Source organism: Danio rerio, chromosome 18 (assembly GCF_049306965.1).
Source record: "Danio rerio strain Tuebingen ecotype United States chromosome 18, GRCz12tu, whole genome shotgun sequence".
Lineage (NCBI taxonomy): Eukaryota > Metazoa > Chordata > Actinopteri > Cypriniformes > Danionidae > Danio > Danio rerio.
The window spans coordinates 6,815,507-6,837,839 of NC_133193.1; the positions used below are offsets into that span (position 1 = coordinate 6,815,507).

Here is a 22,333-nt window from a genome sequence, read left to right on the forward strand (position 1 = left end):
AAAATAATACAATGAAGAAAAAGAAATCTCAAAGTAATGTTGCATTCAATAAGCAAAATATATATATTTTTTTGTTTTTATGTAAATTCAAGTTTAAAACTTTGTTAATGAATAAAAATTTAAAGAAACATATGTTTTTATTCTATGTAAAGGCTCTGTTTTGCAATTTACAAAAAAAAAATAATAATAATAACTTTTCCAAAGTACGGAAACGTCTTTATTCAAAGTGCTCGATGACAAAAAGGGAAAAGACTTTCCAGAGAAAATTAGAATAATTCCATAGCCAAAATAAACAGGCTAGAGACTCTGGGTGTTGTTTTCAATAGAAGCAGTTTGTTTCAATATCTTTTTTGAAAACAAAGTATTGACTGAATATGTACGACAGATTTAATGAAACTTCTCTTATAAGTAATTAAGTAGATATTTGTAATCAGACACATTTTCTTTTAACCAATATAAAAAACAAAAGAAATCCTAAAAAAGAACATTTGAGACTGATACAATTACTTTAAGAAATGGAGACAATACTGAGGGTTTATATAATAATAATAATAATAATAATATTCAGGAAGAATTTAAAGTATTTTAAAACTACACAAAAGAGTAGCACATAACCATTTTGTTTTACATTCAGGATTAAACCATTTAACATAAAGACTTCAAACTACCATATTGGGATATGAACTTTTAAACGAAGAAAATGTTTGTGTTTATTTACACAAGAATTGCCTTTTAGGAAACAAGTTTTATCTCCATTCATGCCACAGAAATGTGTAATATGTTATGCTTCTATTTAAACTAAGGCTATGTCTACACAATAATATTCAGAAAGACTTTTTGGTAACAAGGTAACACTTTACAATAAGGTTGTATTAGTTAATGACTTTGAATATTCGGTCTGAGATCACATGTAAATACGACTTCAAAAAAACATTTAGCACTATTTAATTGACTGAACAGTGTTGTACTCTAATAGTCAGTGGCAGCTGATATGATTTGACCATTTAGAAACTGCAAAGAATAATTTTCTGACATTATATTGTTAAGGTGAATGTACGAATATGTCAATATAAAACCAACTTTACCTCAATATATTAATGCATTTAACACGAACAAACAATAAAGAGTACATTGATTACAGTATTTGTTCATGTTAGTAAACATTAGTTAATAAAAATACAGTTGTTAGTTAAAGTTTTCTCACGATGCATTAAAGTTAACAACCATAAATGTTAATAATGCATTAGTAAATGTTGAACTATGATTAATAAATGCTGTACATGTATTGTTTCCAGCTCGCATCTCAGCCTGCCTGTCAGACATTTCACACTGGATGAGAGATCATCATCTTCAGCTTAACCTCACGAAACGGAAATGCTTGAAATTTCTGCCAACTCGACTCTACATCATAACTTTTCAATCCAGATGGATGGGGCAACCATTACTGCATCCAAAACGGTGAAAAGCCTTGGAGTAACGATTGATGACCAACTAAACTTCTCTGACCACATTTCTAGAACTGCTCGATCTTGCAGATTTGAACTCTATACCATCAGAAAGATCCGACCCTTCCTATCTGAACATGCAGCTCAACTCCTTGTACAAGCTCTTGTTCTCTCCAGACTGGACTATTGCAACTCTCTACTAGCGGGGCTTCCAGCTAACTCTATCAAACCTCTTCAGCTGCTCCAGAACGCAGCAGCACGAGTGGTCTTTAATGAACCTAAAAGAGCACGTCACTCCGCTGCTCATCCGTTTGCACTGGCTGCCGGTTGCTGCTTGCATCAAATTCAAAGCTCTGATGTTTGCTTACAAAGCAATTTCTGGCGTTCCTCCTTCTTATCTGCTCTCACTTCTGCATATTTATGTGCCCTCCAGAAACTTGCGTTCTGTGAATGAACGTCGCCTCGTGGCTCCATCCCAAAGAGGGAAGAAATCACTTTCTCGAACTCTCTCATTCAATCTGCCCAGTTGGTGGAATGAACTTCCGAACTGCATCAAAACAGCAGTCAGTCTCTGTCTTCAAGAAATTACTAAAAACTCAACTATTTAGTCTCCACTTCCCTTCCTAATCTGCAATTCCCTCTCTGGTTCTACCACTAACTGTACTACAAAAAAAAAACAATAATAATAATAATTACTAATGTTTTGCGTCTTACACTTTACATACCCGAAACTTGCCTGCAGCACTTATTCATTGTTGCTCTTATAGTTGTGTAAATTGCTTTCTTGACCTCATTTGTAAGTCGCTTTGGCTAAATGTCTGCTAAATGTAAATGTTTACACTTAGTTCATGTTAGTAAATACATTAACAAATAATACAACCTTATTGTAAAGTGTGATCGAATTTTTTATAAGTATTTGAGCATTACAATAAACATGAATATACGTTCAAGCACAAAATACATCCGTGAGCATCATAATAAATGGGAAAAACATCAAGAAGGCAACACCGAGGTAAGAAAGCAAGGCAGTTTTTTTACAATGTGACGTCATCACGACGAAGTGTGTTTTTACCGTACCTTGAAGCTGAGCCGAAAGTGACTCCTGGTGCTGCTGATATTTGACGGCCAGCTCTTCTGTCCTCTTCAGCTGTTTGTGCATCTCATAAGACATCATCCCTCCATAGATCATGCCAAAAACCACCGTGACCAGAAAAAGAGACTGGAAAATCTTCTTCTGCTTCCTGGAGCACGCGCCGTTGCCCATGATCCCTGGTCTCCTGCTCTCCACACAAACTTTCCCGGGAATGAATTTATCTTCACTCTTCAGCAAAGAAACAACGCTTTCCCCTCCGAAATTCCTCATGAAACATTATATTCCCAGACAGCAGCTAAGTAAACGAACGTTCCCTCAAGTTTTCCAAAGACGCTCAGTAGTTAGAAAAGTAACGTATCCGGCTGAATTCGGTTCTCGTGTTTAGTCAGCGCTCTCTGAAGTTGTCTACATAATGAAAAGCAGTCTTTTTTAACTAATTACCTTAGTTTTAGAGAGGCCTGATCGCACCTTTCATTACGTGTCACCTAGCGCTGCAGAAGATCATCCAGCGCTGCCTGAAACAGAAGGAAATCCCGCCCCTCGGCAACATTCCATTGCTGTGATTGGTCAAAGGTCATGTCAGTCAAAAGATGTTGGTTCTGATGGGAGGGCCGTGTGTCTGAGATGGAAATCTTTTGTAATTGTTTTGTTTACTTCATCTATTTATCTAACAAATTGAATGTGTTCTTGCTTAATACAACCCTAATGATTTATTTTAAAACTTTTGAACGGTAGTGTACTTAAAGCAATATAAGTTTAGGTTGCAAAATTTATATTCTATAATATTGTTTTATAATATATACATCTTTAGTCATGTTTTTTGTTTACTATAACTATTTTCCTGCTTAATAAAACCTTATTTATGCATTTAATAAACTTTTGAACAGTTGTGTACACAACGCAATATATTTTTTTAGGTTGCAAAATCCATAGTTAAAAAAAAAAATCGTGCAAAAACTGACTATAAAACATATGGAAATAGCTGCCAACATTGCCAATTTCCATGTTTTCTAGCCAGTTTTTGCCTGCTTTGCTTAGATTATAGAGTATATATTTGCATAGATTATAGAGTATAGATAATTTGCTAATTAAATTAAATATATTGCATTAAGTACACCCGTACACATATTAATGACAAATTAATGGTGTTTTATTAAGCAAGAACATTGAATTGATTAGATAATTATTTCATTCATTCATTTTCTTTTTGGCTTAGTCCATTTATTTATCAGGGGTCGCTACAGCAGAACGAACCGACAACTTATCCAGCATATGTTTTATGCAGCAGATGCCTTTCCAGCAGCAACCCATCACTGGGAAACACCCATAGACTCCCATTCACACACATACACTATAAAGATAATTTTAGTTTAACCAATTCACCTGTACCGCATGTCTTTGGACTGTGGGGGAAATCGGAGTACCCTGTGGAAACTCACATGAACATGGAGAGAACATGCAAACTCCACACAGAAACGCAAACCAACCCAGCCGAGGCTCGAACCAGCAACCTTCTTGCTGTGAGATGACATTGCTACCCACTGCGCCCCCACGCTGCCCTTAATTAGATAACAGTTACAGTAAATAAAAAATATTGCAAAATGTTTCCGTTTCATTCTTTAAACTTTTTATTCATTAATGAATTCTAAAACAAAATGTTCACAATTTCTGTAAAGTTCCAGTTTTCAGGGTTTATTTAATATATGTTTGATAATGAGGTTAATTCTTGTCTTATTTTATAAAATGTCATTTATAACTTGTGTTAAAAAGGTTAAAGTTGTAGCCTTTTCTAGAGTAATATTATTCATTTTTTTTTCTGGCTTAGTCCCTTTATTAAACAGTGGACGCCACAGCGGAATGAACCACCAACTATATCCAGCATATGTTTTACACAGCAGATGCCCTTCCAGCTTCAATCCATCACTGGGAAACACCTCATTCACACAAAATACGGTCAATTTAGCCTACCCAATTCACCTATAGCTCATGTCTTTGGACTTGTGGGGAAAACCGGAGCACCCGTTGGAAACCCACATGAACACGGAGAGAACATGCAAACTCCAGCGAGAAATGCCAACTGAGCCAGCCGAGGCTCAAACCAGCGACCTTCTTCTGCTGTGAGATGACAGCGCTATACCCTCTGCGCCACGGCACTGCCCAATAATATAATGAATATGTATACTAAATACTAAATTAAAGTTGAAATGATGTTCCCATAGTGTAAAATACTAATAAATCTAATAAATAAATAACAATAAATAAATTTAACTAATAAATCACAGTAAGAGATGTACTGTTAAATTAATTCTCTAATAATGTAAAAAAAATAGTTTTTTAATTGAATAAATGCATTTGGGTGTTTTTGTATTTATTGTTTGATACTTGTAGGGGAAAAAAAAGATTTTTGTTTGTACAAAATTTTAAATGTGTGGTTTCTAAAGATTTAACAAACCTAATATAGGTACTCCATTAAAATAGTTGGGTTAAAAATACCCCAACATATAACCCAACTATAGGTTATTATAGCACCTTCCTAACTATGGGTTATTTTAACCCAAGGCAATGGGTTATGTCATTTAACCCAATGCATTGGGTTATTTTGATTAAATGTTTTTTATTCCACTCTGGTATTACTATTGCTACTCTTACTAGTACTACTATTCATTTTATATTATGGCTGAGTAAATAAATAACATGCAGTTTTTTTTTTAAATATTGAAAATGCTTTATTTCCATGACATTTTAAGTTTATTAAGATACTTAAGGTTTTTATCTGTTTAATATAGATCGGCTATGAAGAGTGTTTATCAATAATTAAGAGTGCTGGTCAAACAGATATAAAAAAACGACTTGGAGAGGTAATTTGATTAAAAAATAACAATATTATTGTGTTTAAGCTTAATTAAACTTTACAATACAAAAACAACATTAGGCACGCATATTAATACAGCTGTTCTGTGTCAGTTAAATCAGTTGACTGTTGAAATTCACATTTTTAACCCAACTGGTTGAGTTATTAAATAAATAATCCAATATTGTTTAAAAATTACCCAACAAAGCACCAAAAATGTAACTCAACTGGTTGAGTTATAAATAAATATCCCAATAAAGGTTAAAATAATCCAACAAAGCACCAAATATTTTAACTCAACCATTGGGTTAAATAAATAACTCAAAATTTTTTAGAGTGTAGCAAAATAAAAGAATTGTATTAGCATTACTTAAAGCACAAAGTTCACTGAACTTAAAATACTGTGGAGATTATTCAAATAAATAAGTACATTTTACTTAAAAAAACAGATTTGACAAACCTAAAACTACAAGTTAAAATTGAGTTGATGTTACTTGAAAGTGCAAGTTGAGAACATGCAAACTCTAATAGGACAGACCAAAATAAAATAATTTTTTTCAAATACTCAAAAGACAGATGCAAATATTTGCCTTATTTTTTTACGCAAAAACATACACAGTGTTTATAAACAAAACTTTCAATATTTGTTGTTTTGAGACAAAAAAAAAAAAGATCTGAATGACTTTTTCATTTTAAATATGAATGAAATCTCATCAAGAGCTAGTTTCTGTGCCCGATGATCGATTGACAGACAGATTAGTGCAGCGGCAGCAGTAATGAGGTCGATGTACCGTTCCATTGTGGTAAAGAAGGAGCTGAGCCGAAAGGCAAAGCTCTTGATTTACCGGTCAATCTAGGTTCCTACTCTCACCTATGATCATAACCTTTGGGTCATGACCAAAAAGACAAGATCTTGAATACAAGTGGCCTAAATGACTTTCCTTTGCAGGGTGGCAGGCAGGGCGCACCCTTATAGATAGGGTGTTGCGCTCTGTCACCCGGGAGGGGCTCGGAGTAGAGCCGCTGCTCCTCCACATTGAGAGAAGTCAGCTGAGGTGGCTTAGGAATCTGTTTCAGACACCTAGAGAGGTGTTCCAGGCATGTCCCACCGGGAGGAGGCCTCAGGGAAGACCCAGGACACGCTGGAGGGACTCCTGGGAAGGCCTTGGGATCCCCCTGGAGGAGCTGGAGGAAGTGTCTGGGTGAACTGCTGCCCCAGCGAACCGGCAACAATCAGTAGTTTTAATTGTTGACAAGTGGATAATAATGAAACAGCTCCTTTACAGCACTTACAAACATGTCTAATCTCACTTTTAGAAGCATGCATAGAAGATATTTTATACTGTATTTTATACTTCTTTTAACAAAACACTTTAATTTGGTTATTTATGTGAAAACAAAATATCCTGCTTCATTTTCCCTGAAGGAAATGTGAGGAAAGGCACCAAAGTGAGTAAACAATACTCTTCAAGCTCAACAATACAGAATTAAAGCTGAATCACAAGATGAAGAAAAGCCAAGGTATCCATTCTTTAATGCTGGCTATTAAAAATCTCAGAGGGTTTAACCTTCAGTAAAAGAAGCTGATCTGAAATGGGTTTACAAACCTGCTCGACCTGTTCTTTCATCCTTTCATCACAGGAGATATTTGGAGATTTCCAAACACATGCACTATGGGTGAACTGGATTAACTAAATTGGCCGTAAATGTTTTTTTTCTGACTAACCAGATAGCTTTAGAAGTGTAGATCATTTTAAATACTTTAAAAAAACAAACATTTCCCAGAGATGGGTATGGAAGGGCATCCGCTGCGTAAAAAATGTGCTGGATAAGTTGGCGGTTCATTCCGCTGTGGCGACCCCAGATTAATAAAGGGACTAAGCCGAAAAGAAAATGAATGAATGAATAAATAAACAAACAAACAAAGCAAAAATTACAAAAAATTCTATACCACGGTAGCTATATAAATAAGACAAAATAAGTTCAACAAAGAAAGATTAAATCTATTTATTGCAACCACTGAAAAAACATCTGATGAAATCCATGAACACATTTTCCAGTGAATGCAAAATAATACAACTCATTCATTCATTTTTCTTCAATTTAGTCCCTTTATTTATCAGGGGTTGCAACAGTGGAATGAACTGCCAACTTATCCAGCATATATGTTTTACACAATGGATGCCCTTTTGGCTGCAACCCAGTACTGGGAAACACCCATACACTCTCATTCACACACATACACTACAGACAGTTTAGCTTATTCAATTCCCCGCCATCCCGGGGAGAACATGCAAACTCCACACAGAAATGCCAACTTGCCAAGCTGGCACTTGAACCAATGACCTTCTTGCTGTGAGGCGACAGTGCTAACCACTGAGCCAACGTGTCACCTTCATCCAGTTTAATATTTTATATAATAGACATTTTGTTGTACTTTTATAAATAACATCCATTTAATTTAAACAAAAGTAAAGATATACATTCCTGCTCTCATTATAGGACGTCAGTGCTGTTACAGTAAACAAAATAATCTTCTCATGCACGATTTCTGTCAGTCATTGCAAGCTTGTTTCCATCTGCTGGAATACATAAAAAATAGCCTGGAAATAAAAAGTATCCACCCATTCCCTATACATGTTCGATAGGTTGGATCAAGCCTAAGGTCCACAGTCACGCAAAAAATTTTGGAGTTACTTTTGACACTGAGTTAAAGTTCGACAAGCAAATAAACTCAGTCGTCAAAAGTGGTTTCTATCAATTAAGGAACATTGCCAAATTGAAGCCTTTTCTGTCTTTTAAAGAGCTGGAAACCATCAATAATGTTTTTATTATGTCCAGACTGGACTACTGTAACTCATTGTATTCAGGAGTTTCGCAGGCATCAATTGCACGCCTGCAGCTGGTTCAAAGCTGCTAGGCTTTTAACTGGGACAAAAAAATGTTCTAGTGTCTCACCAGTTTTATCATCTCTTCACTGGCTCCCAGTCCAATTTAGAATTCAATATAAGTTATTGCTACTTGTTTTTAAAAGTTTGAATGGTCTGGCACCTATTTACATCTGTGAGCTTCTTCACTGGCACACTTCATTGAGGCCAATCAGGTCTGAAAACACGTTTCAGCTAGTTGTCCCCAAAACACGGTTGAAATCAAGAGGTGACAGGGCTTTTTCTGCTGCAGCCCCCCGACTGTGGAATGCTCTGCCTTCATGTTCTTCACTTGGTGCTTTTAAGTCTCATCTAAAAAATTACCTTCTGTCTCTTGCCTTTGATTGTAATTAATTAATTTTCATCTGTTTGATATATTTTGCTTTTTTATATATATAGGTATAGATTTTGTATGCTGGTCTTTTTGTGTCAACATCTGTTGTTTTTAAATGTGCTCTATAAATAAAGCAAGCAAACAAACAAACATATTTGCTGAAAAGATATATATTTTTACGTCTTTTAAATTATTTCTGCTCTTCTTTTTTGTAAAGTATAATATATTTTTGTATTTGTATTTTAGTGTTTTGTACTTTTTAGTATATTTCTTTACTGTCATGCAAATACAGTTGAAGTCAGAATTATTAGCTCTTCTTTGATTTTTTTTTTCTTTTTTAAATATTTCCTAAATGATGTTTAACAGAGCAAGAACATTTTCACAGTATGTCTGATAATATTTTGTATTCTGGGAAAAGTCTTATTTGTTTTATTTCGGCTGGAATAAAAGCAGTTTTCAATACAAGTCATTTTAAGGTCAAAATTATTACAAAAGGGGGCTAATAATTCTGACTTCAACTGTATATATTGTTTAATCTACAGGACAAACTATCGTTATACAATAACTTGCCTAATTACCCTAACCGGCCTAATTAATCTAATTAACCTAGTTAAGCCTTTAAATGTCACTTTAAGCTGTATAGAAGTGTCTTGAAAAATATCTAGTCAAATATTATTTACTGTCATCATGACAAAGAGAAAATAAATCAGTTATTAGACATGAGTTATTAAAACTATTATGCTTAGAAATGTGTTGAGAAAATCTGCTCTCCGATAAACAGCAATTGGGGAAAAAATAAATGGGGGCTAATAACTGCAATTAATTTCATGCAAAATACGCCATATTTCTAACTTTAAAAAAAAGAGATTGCAGTGGTGCAGGTTTAGTATTATTTATTTTATTTGTATTATTTAGAATTTGTTTTTATGTTCACATTTTATTTTACTGTTTAAACTTTGATTTTATTTACGCATTAGCTTGTTTTAGGCTTTTTTTGACCATATAAAATATATGTAAAGATGAAAAGTGTATTGTTAAATTTATATTACTATATAAATTTCTATAAATCCAAATGCACTTAATTGAATTTATTAAATTTTTTAGTATGTGTGTGTGTGTGTGTGTGTGTGTGTGTGTTTGTTTTTAGGTTTATTTAAATATTTCTGATGCAATTGTTTCTGTTCCCTTGTTTGCATAATTTATAGTGATAATAACAATAATACATTTTATTTATATGATGTCAACATTAAAAGACAATAACTTCTTGAAGAAACTATTGTCTTCTAATGTCAACAACACGTTGTTGAACATGTTTTTAGAGCTTTTATCAAAAGTATTGCAAAATTTTGTGTGATCTGTTGGTTTGAAAATGCTTCTGAGGCCCAGAAGAGGTCACCGGGGAAGCATAAAACTGAAGAGCATTGAGAGTACAAAGAAAGAGTACTAAATAATGCTATCATAATTGTCAATGAGAGGCATCGTTTATCACACACCTTCACATTGTTACCATCAGGTCATTGATATTGTGTTCCCAGATGTGAAATAGGACAAAATCATCACCTCAAGCAATTAAGTTTTAAATTCCTCCACTCTCAGTAGCAGTTGATGGAGACTGGATATTTATTTAGAGTAGAGGTACCATGTTTTTAGATGATTTATTTATATAAATGCCGAATGTGAAATGTCAGTTGTCTTTATGAGTGTATACTGCAAATAAAATTTCCCAACGGTGACAAAGTTAACTAACTAACTATGCGCTTTTGCCTGGGCTCAAGGACATTTTACAATCAATAGTCAATAATAAAACAACAAGACAGAAAGGGTAGACAATTAGGCCAAGCAATGATTAATAGATGCTGTAAAAGAGCACTAGAACAAAAAACAGAAAATAACCAAACATCAAATGGCATTTTAGATCTTTCTCCTGAAATTTAGGCACTTCCTATTTAAGCTATTTGATCTTCGTTTTTGTCAGTTAGTCTACATTATTAGCATTATTATTAGCAGTGGTATTTAAAATCAATTATGTTGTCTTTTATAGCCTACTTTCTACCGTATCATATAGGCATACTACTAAACTAAGTTGTACTACCAACAGTCCAGCAGGGGTCGCTGTTCCACAACAAACACAGTCTATGGTGGAAACACAAAACTCCGATTTGGGCTATTAATAATAATAATAATAATAATAATAATAATAATAATAATAATAATAATAATAATAATAACTGCAATTAGATGCATTTTACCAATTTGCTCAGGTCTATTTTTTTTATTAAGTAGGCTACTGCATGTTTCGTGTCCAGTAATAATATAATAATTTGGTAAGTAATATTTTTTTTCTGTAATTTAGCCATTCAATCTATTTATGATAGCGATTTTATTAGACTGTCAAAAACATCGCCACCAATTTCACACACGATGGTACATTTGTTCTGAGGCAAAGCCAAATCTCTTGTTATTAATAGACTAGGCTATTTAAATCGCTGTTAAATAAATTATGGAATAAAATCGCTGTTCAACTCGGTTGTCTTAGCGATTTTAATCCATAATTGGCAGCTGTGGCGAGATGTTACTTGTATTAGTTGTTATACGTACTCGGACCTGAACATCATTTTGGCTAGATTTACACCGCTTTAACTCGATTATAAAATAGATCTATATTAATATTAAGAAAATTGACGGTAACACATTATAATACACACGATGAATCATTTATTAAGCATTAGGGAAATCAATATTTAAGCAGTAACTCCACATTAATAGTATTAGTAAGCAGTTTATATCTACAGCTGTGTTCTTAACTTACAAGCGCATTTATAATGTGCTTCATAATTGTACTTGTGAATGATTGATTTTTACTAAATAAAGTAGTGCATTATTTACAAACCATGTTTTTACCTTGTATTTAAGAGTAGTTGGTGATTTTTAAGATCATTCAGAATGAGTTAGTAAATGATTTATAAACTATTGAAATCAACATTTATCTATCTTAGTATTCAGGCATGGTTACTGTATGTTAACAAATGCTTTATTAACTCAACCTTATCCAGTTTTTTATTTAATAAGTGAGGACTATTTATGCTTATGTCCTTATAAATGACAACTAAAGGCTCAGTATCAACTGAACAATAAATATATTTGCAATAGTATCTAAAAAAAATAAAATTACAGTTTGAACATTGCTGAATAACAGGAGTGTCAAAATGCAACATACAATTGGAGAAAACCATAACAATACATAACAATATAGCATAATAGGCAACATTTCCAAGTTATTTACCAATCGTTAAACTCTGCAGTCATTTTATTTTAGATAAGACTGCAAAGATTTATTTTTCATTTGATGCAGTTTTATTTGTGTATCTTCAAATGAATAGAAATGAATAAAGTCGTTTATTTTCTTATTTTCCTGATTAGAATTTAACTGAGCCTTTGATTGTCATTTATAAGGCATTTATAAAGCATAACTAGTCCTCACCTTAGATTAGGTCACAAAACTAAAGTAAGTCGAGTTAATAAAGCTTTTATTAACATACAAATTAACAAGCATGAATAATACGATATATAAATGTTCATTTGAATAGTTTATTAATCATTTACTTACGCATTCTCAATGATCTTAAAAACCACTAACCAACTATTCTGAAAATAACTGGTTTGTCAATAATGCGATACCTTATATAGTAATGAAAAATTTATCATTTACAAAGTATGAAAACACAAATATTAAGCACATTATAAATGTGCTCATAACTCAAGAATAGTGTTTGTATCTGCAGTTATAAACTGCTTACTAACATCTAATAATGTAGTTAATGCTTAACAGATAATGAATTCACATGTATGATCTATGGAATAAAATCACTGTCATAATTAGATTGAATGGCCAAATTACAGAAAATATTAATCACCAAATTATTATATTATTACTGGACATGAAGCATGCAATGTTTAATTAAAAAGAGACAGAACAAATTGGGGAAATACATCTAATTGCCATTATTATTATTAATGGGGTTTGCCATAGGCAAAGCCCATTAGTACTATGCTCTTTCTGCTTATTATTATTTTTTTTTTCCTCCGTGCGTTTTTCGGCGTGTACCTAGTCCCGCAGCTTTCGTCCCAGACATCTTGAAAGTGGGGTCAAATCGTCTGGTTTTAAGGGGAATGGTGTGCTATGACTTTTATAAGGGGTGGGGGGTATAGTGCTAACCCCCCCCCAAAATCCCATAGACTTAACATTGAGCCGAACTTTGATGAATCACAGCGCCGAGTGTGAATTTCGTAGATATTTGGGATTCACAACAGCTGTAGGGGGTTGTAGCCTAAGTGAGAACATACCCCGCAAGGGGGTATTTAAGCTGCTTTGACAATCTACATTGTAAAAGCGCTACAGAAATAAAGATTAATTGAATTCACATTCGAATAAGTAAGAAATATCCAGAACACTGTCATTAAATCCTAATTCACACATTAAATGAACACTGCTCAAACTAATGCAGAACATACGTGACATATAAAGAAAGAAACGAAAGTCAAATGTGCATAGGAAGGAGTGTAAACAAACAAAAAAAAGAGATGCAGCATAATACCACTGATATCAGCCATCAGCCCCCTCCAGCAAAACTATAGACATCCATTTGCATTTATCTGACCTGAACAACCGGTTTGAGTCATTTGACAGAGCCACAAACAATGCAAGACATGTCAAAAGAAAAGATTTGTATGACTAGGCTCTGTGATTGATGATATGACAGCGTGTGATGGAATTTAAAAGATGAAAGCTTAGGTCTGTGATGACAGAATTGGGCTCATACTGTATTTATGAGTATTTCTGTATATTTCAACACAATCGATGGGATCTTGGTGTTCTTCCACCATCTCAGGGTTGGGTACTAGGCGTGAATAAAGCAGGTTTCACGCACATTCCTTTACAGGTTTTGCATAAATACTTTTTTTTTTTATCTATTTATTCATTTCCCTTCGGCTTAGTCCCATATTTATCAGGGGTTGTCACAGCGGAATGAACCGCCAACTATTCCATTGATGTTTTACACAGCAGATACCCTTGGGAAACACCCAAACACTCTACCAATACGCATTTAGACACGCACTCATACACTATGGACAATTTAGTTTAATCAATTCCCCTATAGCACATGTGTTTGGACTGTGGGGGAAACCGAAGCACACAGAGGAGGCCAGGACTTGAACCAGCGACCTTCTTGCTGTGAGGTGACAGTGCTAACCACTAAGCCACTGTGCCGCCTCTTATTATTATCATATAATTTAATAAATAAAAAAACAACATAAATAACAATATCTATGATGACATTGATGTCAGAGATGAAAATGATCACACACTGTCTCCAAATATAGCGATGACATTTATCCGTCATGACTGTGGTGCTGTCCTGTGTTGTTAATTGTTTATGTTTATGTTTATAGAGGAATAATTAAACTTAATAGCACCCATCACTCCACCTCCGAGAAATAAATATGCTTAATGGCTGAACAATAAAACATAACAATCGAAACCATCTTGTGTTCATGACATCAACACTCCAGGGGATTTACAAGAAAGCAAAACTTCCTGGTGGCAAAAAATAATTTGACAAATATGCTGCTGAAGTTGCTGGACAGGAACAGCAGGAATATTCTTCAGAGAATTTGAAAGCACTTAAAAGATATCTTTTTGAATGAACATATTGGAGAATATGTTTTATGCCATGAAAAGTCATATGCATTATAAGAAATACAATTTTACCTAATTACCCTAACTTGAAGATAACCAAAGTTGAGGCTTTAAATGTCAAAATGTTACTTTAAGCTGTATAGAAGTGTCTTAAAAAATATCTAGTCAAATATTATTTACTGTCATCATGGCAAAGATGGGGAAGAATATACAGGGGTCTAATAATTCAGGAGGGCATCTATATATATAGTTGAAGTCAGAATTATTAGCCTCCATTTGATTCTAAAATGATTTTTAGCAGAGCAAGGAAATTTTTACAGTATGTCTGACAATATTTTTTTTTTCTCTAGAGAAAGTCTTATTTTTTTTATTTCGGCTAGAATAAAAGCAGTTTTTAATTTTTCAAACACCATTTTAAGGTCTAAATTATTAGCCCCTTTAGGCTATATTTTTTTCGTTGGTCAACAGGACAAACCATTGTTGTACAATAACTTGCCCAATTACTCTAACCTGCCTAGTTAACCAAATTAACCTAGTTAAGCCTTTAAATGTCACTAAGCTGTATAGAAGTGTCTTGAAAAATATTCAGTCAAATAATATTTACTGTCATCATGAAAAAAAAAATAAATAAATCAGTTATTAGAAATTAGTTATTAAAACAATTATGATTAGAAATGTGTAGGAAAACCTTCTTTCTGTTAAACAGAATTTGGGGAAAAATAAACAGCGGGCTAATAATTCTGAATTCAACTATATACATACACAGACACACACACACACACACATATATATATATATATATATATATATATATATATATATATATATATATATATATATATATGTGTGTGTGTGTGTGTGTGTCTGTGTATGTATGTATGTATGTATATATATATATATATATATATATATATATATATATATATACACACACACACACACACACACACACATACATATATATTATATATATATAAATATATATATATATATATATATATATATATATATATATATATATATATATATATACATACACACACACATATATAGATACATACACACACACACACACACACACACACACACACACACACACACACATATATATATATATATATATATATATATATATATATATATATATATATATATATATATATGTGTGTGTATATATATATATATATATATATATATATATATATATATATATATATACAGAGTTCAGATACAAAAACTCCTAAGTGCTGTCTGAAATTTTCTTCTAAAATGAGCATTTTCCCTGATATATGCGCTACCTGACAAAAGTCTTGGCTTCGATCCCAGTTGTAAGCGCAAAAAAATAGTAACTTGACATCTAGTTCATAATTTGGAAAAGTGGCAGAAGCTGGATTTTTCTGATGAATCATCTGTTGAACTGCATTCCAATCATCCCAAATACTGCAGAAGACCTACTGGAACCAGCATGGACCTAAGATTCTCACAGATATTAGTCAAGTTTGGTAAAGGAAAAATCATGGTTTGGGGTTACATTCAGTATGGGGGCGTGCGAGAGATCTGCAGAGTGGATGGCAACATCAACAGCCTGAGGTATCAGCAGGATAGCGCTCCTTCTCATACTTCAGCCTCCACATTAAAGTTTCTAAAAGCAAAGAAGACCAAGCTGCTGCAGAATTGACCAGCCCAGTCACCAGACATGAACATTATTGAGCATGTCTGGGGTAAGATGAAGAAGGAGGCATTGAAGATGAATCCATAGAATCTTAATGAACTCTGGGAGTCCTGCAAGAATGCTTTTTTTTTTTTCTTCAAGATGACTTTATTAATACAGTAAGTGATTTGAGTCATTGCAGAGATATTACTTATTTCAGCTAACATAAAAGCAGTTTTTAAAAAACATTTTAAGGTCAAAATTATTAGCCCCTTTAAGCTATTATTTTATGATAGTCTACAGAACCAACTATTATGTTTAGAAATATGTTGACAAAATCTCTCCGTTAAACAAAAAACACAAAACAAAACCACAACACCTAATAATGCAGCAAAAAAGGTATGAAAAAACTCCCTCCCTCCCCCAATACACATCAAAGATGACCTATTATGATTATGTTACTTAGAGCTTTCTTACATGCAAAACCAGTAACGTGTTTCAGCAGCCGAGTCACGAAAGATGAATTCATTTGATCTGGCATGAGGAAGTAATAAATAAACCACAGCTGTCATTCACCTGTCATTTTGTTATCAATAAAGAAATAAATGATAAGCTCGTGATTCATCCCGCTCAATTTCAACCTGGATACATTTATTAGTTACTTTTGAGTTTACCCAAATATAAAGATGTTTTGTTGATTATGGTAAAATAATATCTGTGTTTGAATAATTCTCTGTAAAAATGCTGGGTTCAATTCAGTTCATCTTTATTTCTCTAGCGCTTTTACAATGCAGATTGTGTCAAAGCAGCTTCACATAGAAGATTATAGTAAACTGAAACCGTGTCAGTCCAGTTTTAGAGTTGAAGTTCGGTTTAGTTCTGTTCTGTGTGGATTAATTTTCACTGCTGATAGTGCAAACACTAAAGAGCAAAGCCATCAATTTTCTTTGGGTTTCAGACAATCGATTTAAGTTAGGACAATGTTAAAGAATTAAGTAAAGTATTAGCTATACAAATTTAAGTGGATTGAACAATTAAGTTGTGCCTAAAAAACTCAAGAATTGTGTCGCTTCATCTCATTTTAATTAAGTAGTCTGATCAAACATCATTTTTGAGTGCTGTATTATGTGTATGATTATTCTGTTATAAATAAATCAAATCAAATCAAAGTTTAAATAACCCATAACGAGCTACATTTTAATCAAGTGTTGAAACAAAAGCAAAACTGAGTTTCATCAGAAACAGTAAAGTGAAAGCAATCTGTCAGGGAAGCCTTAAGTACTAAATTAACCCTGTCGTGAGTAAAAAACAAGCAAACCACACGCACACACACACCTATCATCTGCATGGAAACTTTTTTACTGCTCAATCTTGATTGAAGTTTCCTAACATGAGTAAAAGTGACGTCTTTAAGCATATTTCACATTAACAGTGAGTGAAAAGTAATATTTTATGACTATGAAGTTTGGAGTATTACTGGAGTCATGATGAAAACTCTCTAAATTATCTCTAAATAATAAATTCAGTCATTCATTCATTTTTCTTCGGCGTAGTCCTTTTATTTTTCAATGGAATGAACCACCAACTTATTCAGCATATGTTTTATGCAGTGGAAGCCCTTCCAGCTACAACCCAGTACTGGGAAACACCCATGCACTACAGGCTATCTTAGCTTAGGTCATGGGATTTCTGGAATATGTTATTTTAAAAGGTCTATAACACACATCGCAGTCAGCGCATTTTATTTTTGACCTGAAGTCATGGAATATCTGGGATTTTTGTTTGTTATTTAAAATGTTCACATTTTTAATATTTAAAAAGGGCGGCGCAGTGGCACAGAGGGTCGCGATGTCACCTCACAGCAGGAAGGTCGCTGTTTCGAGCCTCTGCTCAGTTGGCATTTCTGTGTGGAGTTTGCATTTTCTCCCTGTGTAATCAATATTATTAGCCTTCTTAAGCAATAATTGTTTTAAAATGTCTACAGAACAAACCACTGTTATACAATGCCTTGCCTAATTAGTTAAGCCTTTAAATATCACTTTAAACTGAACACTAGTATCTCGAAAGATATCTAGTAAAATAATATGTGCTGTCATCATGGCAAAGATACAAGAAATCTGTGAAGTGATCTCAACTTAATCTATGATCTTTAAGTATGTTTAATGTGCAATATAAGTCTTAAAATGGATGAAAGACAGTTGTATTCTCACTTAAATCTATTTTAAGAAGTGCTTTAACCTTATGACCCTGCTGCACATGTAGTCTGATGATTCCTGAGCAATGGTCCTGAGCAAATTAATAAGAATTTTCTGAATAGGAAAGCTCTTGTCTTTGGTTTTGTCCGCTTTTAGCAACAAGACGTCAGAGGAGAAGATGCTCAACAAACAGTTCTGTTTGGTTGGACTGGTCTTCTCCAGTCACACCTTAGCTTGTGCCATGTAGGTATGTTCTTTCAATTACTTAAAGATTCTTGGACTCAAACTGGTTCACTCTATTCAACCAACCAGCAAAGTCATCTGGATCCTGAACGAACTGCATCAGAACTTGTTTTCAAACGATTGAGACATGCAAGTATCAAACTTACTCTCTTCAACAGATGCATTAATGGGATTGTTCTTCAAAAATTTAAAAATCTGTCATCATTTACTCAGCCTTCATTTGTTTCAAACCTTCTCTGAAGGTTTTTCGAGTTTCTTTGAACATTTATTACTGTGTGATATTTTAAGGAAAGCTGAAAATCTGTAACCACTGACATCCATAGTAGAAAACAAGTTCCCAGCTTTCTCTTTTCTTTGTGTTCAACAGAAAAAAAAAAACAAACTCAAAACAAACAGGTTTGGAACAGGAGAAGGGTGAGTAAACGATGACGAAATGTTTATTTTTGGGTGAACTATCCCTTTAGTATCATCTAAATATTTTAACAAAGATGTTTGAGTCATGAAGCTGATATTTCCTTCAGGCTGTATAGATCAACTGTAGATAACTGCTTTTAATTTATACTGGCTCTTCCTATATTCACTGTGTGTGCGTGTGCATGTTAGATTGAGTGTTTAATGTGCTTAATAAAGCCTTACTTGATTCACACTTACAGTGGTTCATTGTTTGCTCATAATTGAAGTCTCAAATCACGCCAACTTTTGGCTACTTTATCTGAGAATATTGCATTATTACAAGGTTATTTCTCATTACCTGGTAATTAACGTTCTTCGAACGAATAAACAGAGATGCCAAGTGAAAGCTGATCTAAATATTATTATGATAAATTATTCATATTTCATTAATTAAATATTAATAATTATTAAAGCTAATTTGCTACAATATAATCTCAGAAAGAAAGATAGAAAAGCTGTCACTGGGGTGGCACAGTGGCTCAGTGGTTAGCACTGTCACTTAAAGCAAGAAGGTTGCTGGTTCGAGTCCTGGCTGGCTCAGTTGGCATTTCTGTGTGGAGTTTGCATGTTCTCCCCGTATTGGTTTGGGTTTCCTTCGGGTGCTCCAGTTTCCCCAACAGTCTAAACACATGCGCTATGGGGGAATTGAATAAACTAAAATTGGCTGTAGTGTATGAGTGAGTATGGGTGTTGCCCAGCACTGGGTTGCGGCTGGAAGGGCATCCACTGCATAAAATATATGCTGGATAAGTTGGTGGTTCATTTCGCTGTGGTGATCCATGATGCATAAAGAGACTACGCTGAAGGAAAATGAAAGAATGAATGAAGCTGTCTCTGGGGCAATACCTTTTCAAAGGTGCATTTTTTGTACACAGCTGTACATCAGTACCTTGAGAACAGTGTTTCCCAACCCTGTTCCTAAAGGCACAACAACAGTACATATTTCCAACCTCTTCCTATTCAAACACACCTAAATCAACTCATCAGAATATTAGAAGAGACTCCAAAACCTGAAATGAATGGGGCAGATAAGAGAGACATCCAAAATGTGTACTGTTGGTGTGCCTCCAGGAACAGGGTTGGGAAACACTGCTTTAGGATACACTTTTGTACCTTTAATGTGGTACAGATTTGTACTTTTTAGGTATTAATACCATTAAGGACCTATTCATTCATTCATTTTCTTGTCGGCTTAGTTCCCTTAATTACGCAGTAACTTTAAAAAAGTTACCACCAGATTTTGTACCTTTGATTCTGAGAATGTATCCGCTTGAAAAGTCAAAATAACTTTCTGAAACGAATTGTTAAAAGTAGTTGTTTGCTTAAAACAGCTATAAAAAATAAATTGAAATAAAAGGTAAAAAAGCCTCACAGCCAGAAGGTTGCTGGTTCGAGCCCCGGCTCAGTCAGTTGGCATTTCTGTGTGGAGTTTGCATGTTCTCCCCGTATTGGTTTGGGTTTCCTTCTAAATTTAATATTAAACTACAGAGGGAGTTGGATGGCAATGGACTGAGGATCCACATGCAGCTTTATTTGGAGTAGTCAGACAGGCAAAAGTCAAAACAAAATAGGGATAGTTGATGTAAAACTGACGTTTTGACAGTGTCGAGATCTCAAAGTGCAAGTGTTTCGAAACACTGTACTGAAGCATGATCTGAAACACCAAGGTCACGTGACTAAAGTGATTCGAAAGACGAAGGTCACATGACTTAAGTGATTCGAAACACCCAGGTCATGTGGCTAAAGCAATTTAAAGCATTGATCATTTCAGAAGCGTTTCAAGACCTGGCGTATTTGCATTTGACTGACAGGGTCGGTAAAAACTTCTCTCTTATGTAGCCTAGTAGACCATTTGTGTGCAGAGAGTAACTGTGCTGCAGAGTAACTGTCCAGAGTTCGAATTGTGCAAATAATCTGAAATTATAACTTGATGTATTTTAATAATGTCAATTTTTATAACCAAAACAAGACATATTAATTCCAAACATGTTTATTCGGATGTCAGACCAATGTTAAAACAAAAGACGTTATAAGAACAGAGCATTTAAAACTAATATCTATAGCTGCATCACCCTGGATTGAAACCCATTATCTCTGCATGCTAGTCAGGAACTCTCACTGCTCCACTAAATCACTTGAAACCTCAACTCTGCAATGTGGGCTCTAATTTCTTAATTTGCTTAACTGTTTCTTTACTGAAGATGTTCCAGAGCAATACATAAAATTGACCTCTAGGTATCCCTGTAGAGACTGGTTTCTAAACATTTCGACGCTTCGACACATTTACTTTGACTTTCAGTGTTTCAAGAAACCTCGCTTTGTCCAACACTAGAGCAAAAAAAAAAAAGCAGAAAGGTAATGCAAGAGCATAGTCAATAAAAGGCAAAAGGTCCAGCTAGGCGGCAAGGAATCAGGAACGGGTAAACAAGGCAAGGATCAAAACACAGCACCACTAGACAGCATTAACTCTTCGTAATAATACAGGATAACCACACAAGACTCAGCCCAGAGTGTGTGTGTAAAAGATCAATATAAAGCTTAGGTAATCAGTCCATGATGAGTTATTAGTTGTGTGTGTTTGTCATCAGCAGGTGAACTGCAACTGGTGTGTAAGTACAGGTATTATGGGATTTAGTTCATTTGGTGGCAGATTTGTAGCTTTCCGGTGATCTGCATGGGCTAGATTGCTGGTGATTGTGACAATTTTATTATTTCATGGTATTGTGCACCAGACTTTTGAATTGCTAACAACACTGCACATTATACCTTTGTTAGAACAAAAAAAGACCAAAAGAGAAACATACTAATTTACACTCACCGTCCACTTTATTAGGTACACCCTTCTAGTACCGGGCTGGATCCCTTTTTGCTTTCAGGACTGCTTTAATCCTTTGAGGCATAGATTTCACAAGGTACTGGAAATATTCCTCAGATTTTGGTCCACATTGACATGATAGCATCATGCAGCTGCTGCATTTGTCAGCTGCACATCCATGATGCAAATCTCTCGTTCCACCACATCACAAATATGCTCCATTGAGTACTGGTGACTGTGGAGGCCATCTGAGTGCAGTGAACTCATTGAAACCAGTCTGAGATGATTCACGCTTTATTACATGGCACATTATGCTGCTGGAAGTAGCCATCAGAAGATGGGTACACTGTGGTCATAAAGGGATGGACATGGTCAGCAATGGCAATGGTCAGACTTATCAGACCAGGCATCCTTTTTCCAATCTTCTATTGTCCAATTTTGGTGAGCCTGTGTGAATTGTAGCCTCATTTTCCTGTTCTTAGCTGACAGGAGTGGCACCCGGTGTGGTCTTCTGCTGCTGTAGCCCATCTGCCTCAAGGTTTGAAGTGTTTTGTGTACAGAGATGCTCTTCTGCGTATCTCGGTTGTAAAGAGTAGTTATTTGAGTTACTTCTGCCTTTCTATCAGCT

The 22,333-nt window shown here is 34.4% G+C and overlaps 1 protein-coding gene across 16 annotated transcripts in view; it reads right to left on the reverse strand.

Moving 5' to 3' along the window:
- Positions 1 to 22,333, reverse strand: part of golim4a (golgi integral membrane protein 4a) — a 152,617-nt gene that overhangs the window by 43,270 nt on the left and 87,014 nt on the right. For 3 of the 16 annotated variants that reach the window (XM_073928681.1, XM_073928676.1, XM_073928675.1), the window contains exon 1: positions 2,523 to 3,054. The exons of 12 other annotated variants lie outside the window; for them this stretch is intronic. In XM_073928681.1, coding sequence (XP_073784782.1) covers positions 2,523 to 2,808 — 286 coding nt within the window. In that variant the 5' untranslated portion in view covers positions 2,809 to 3,054. 16 annotated transcript variants of the gene reach the window in all.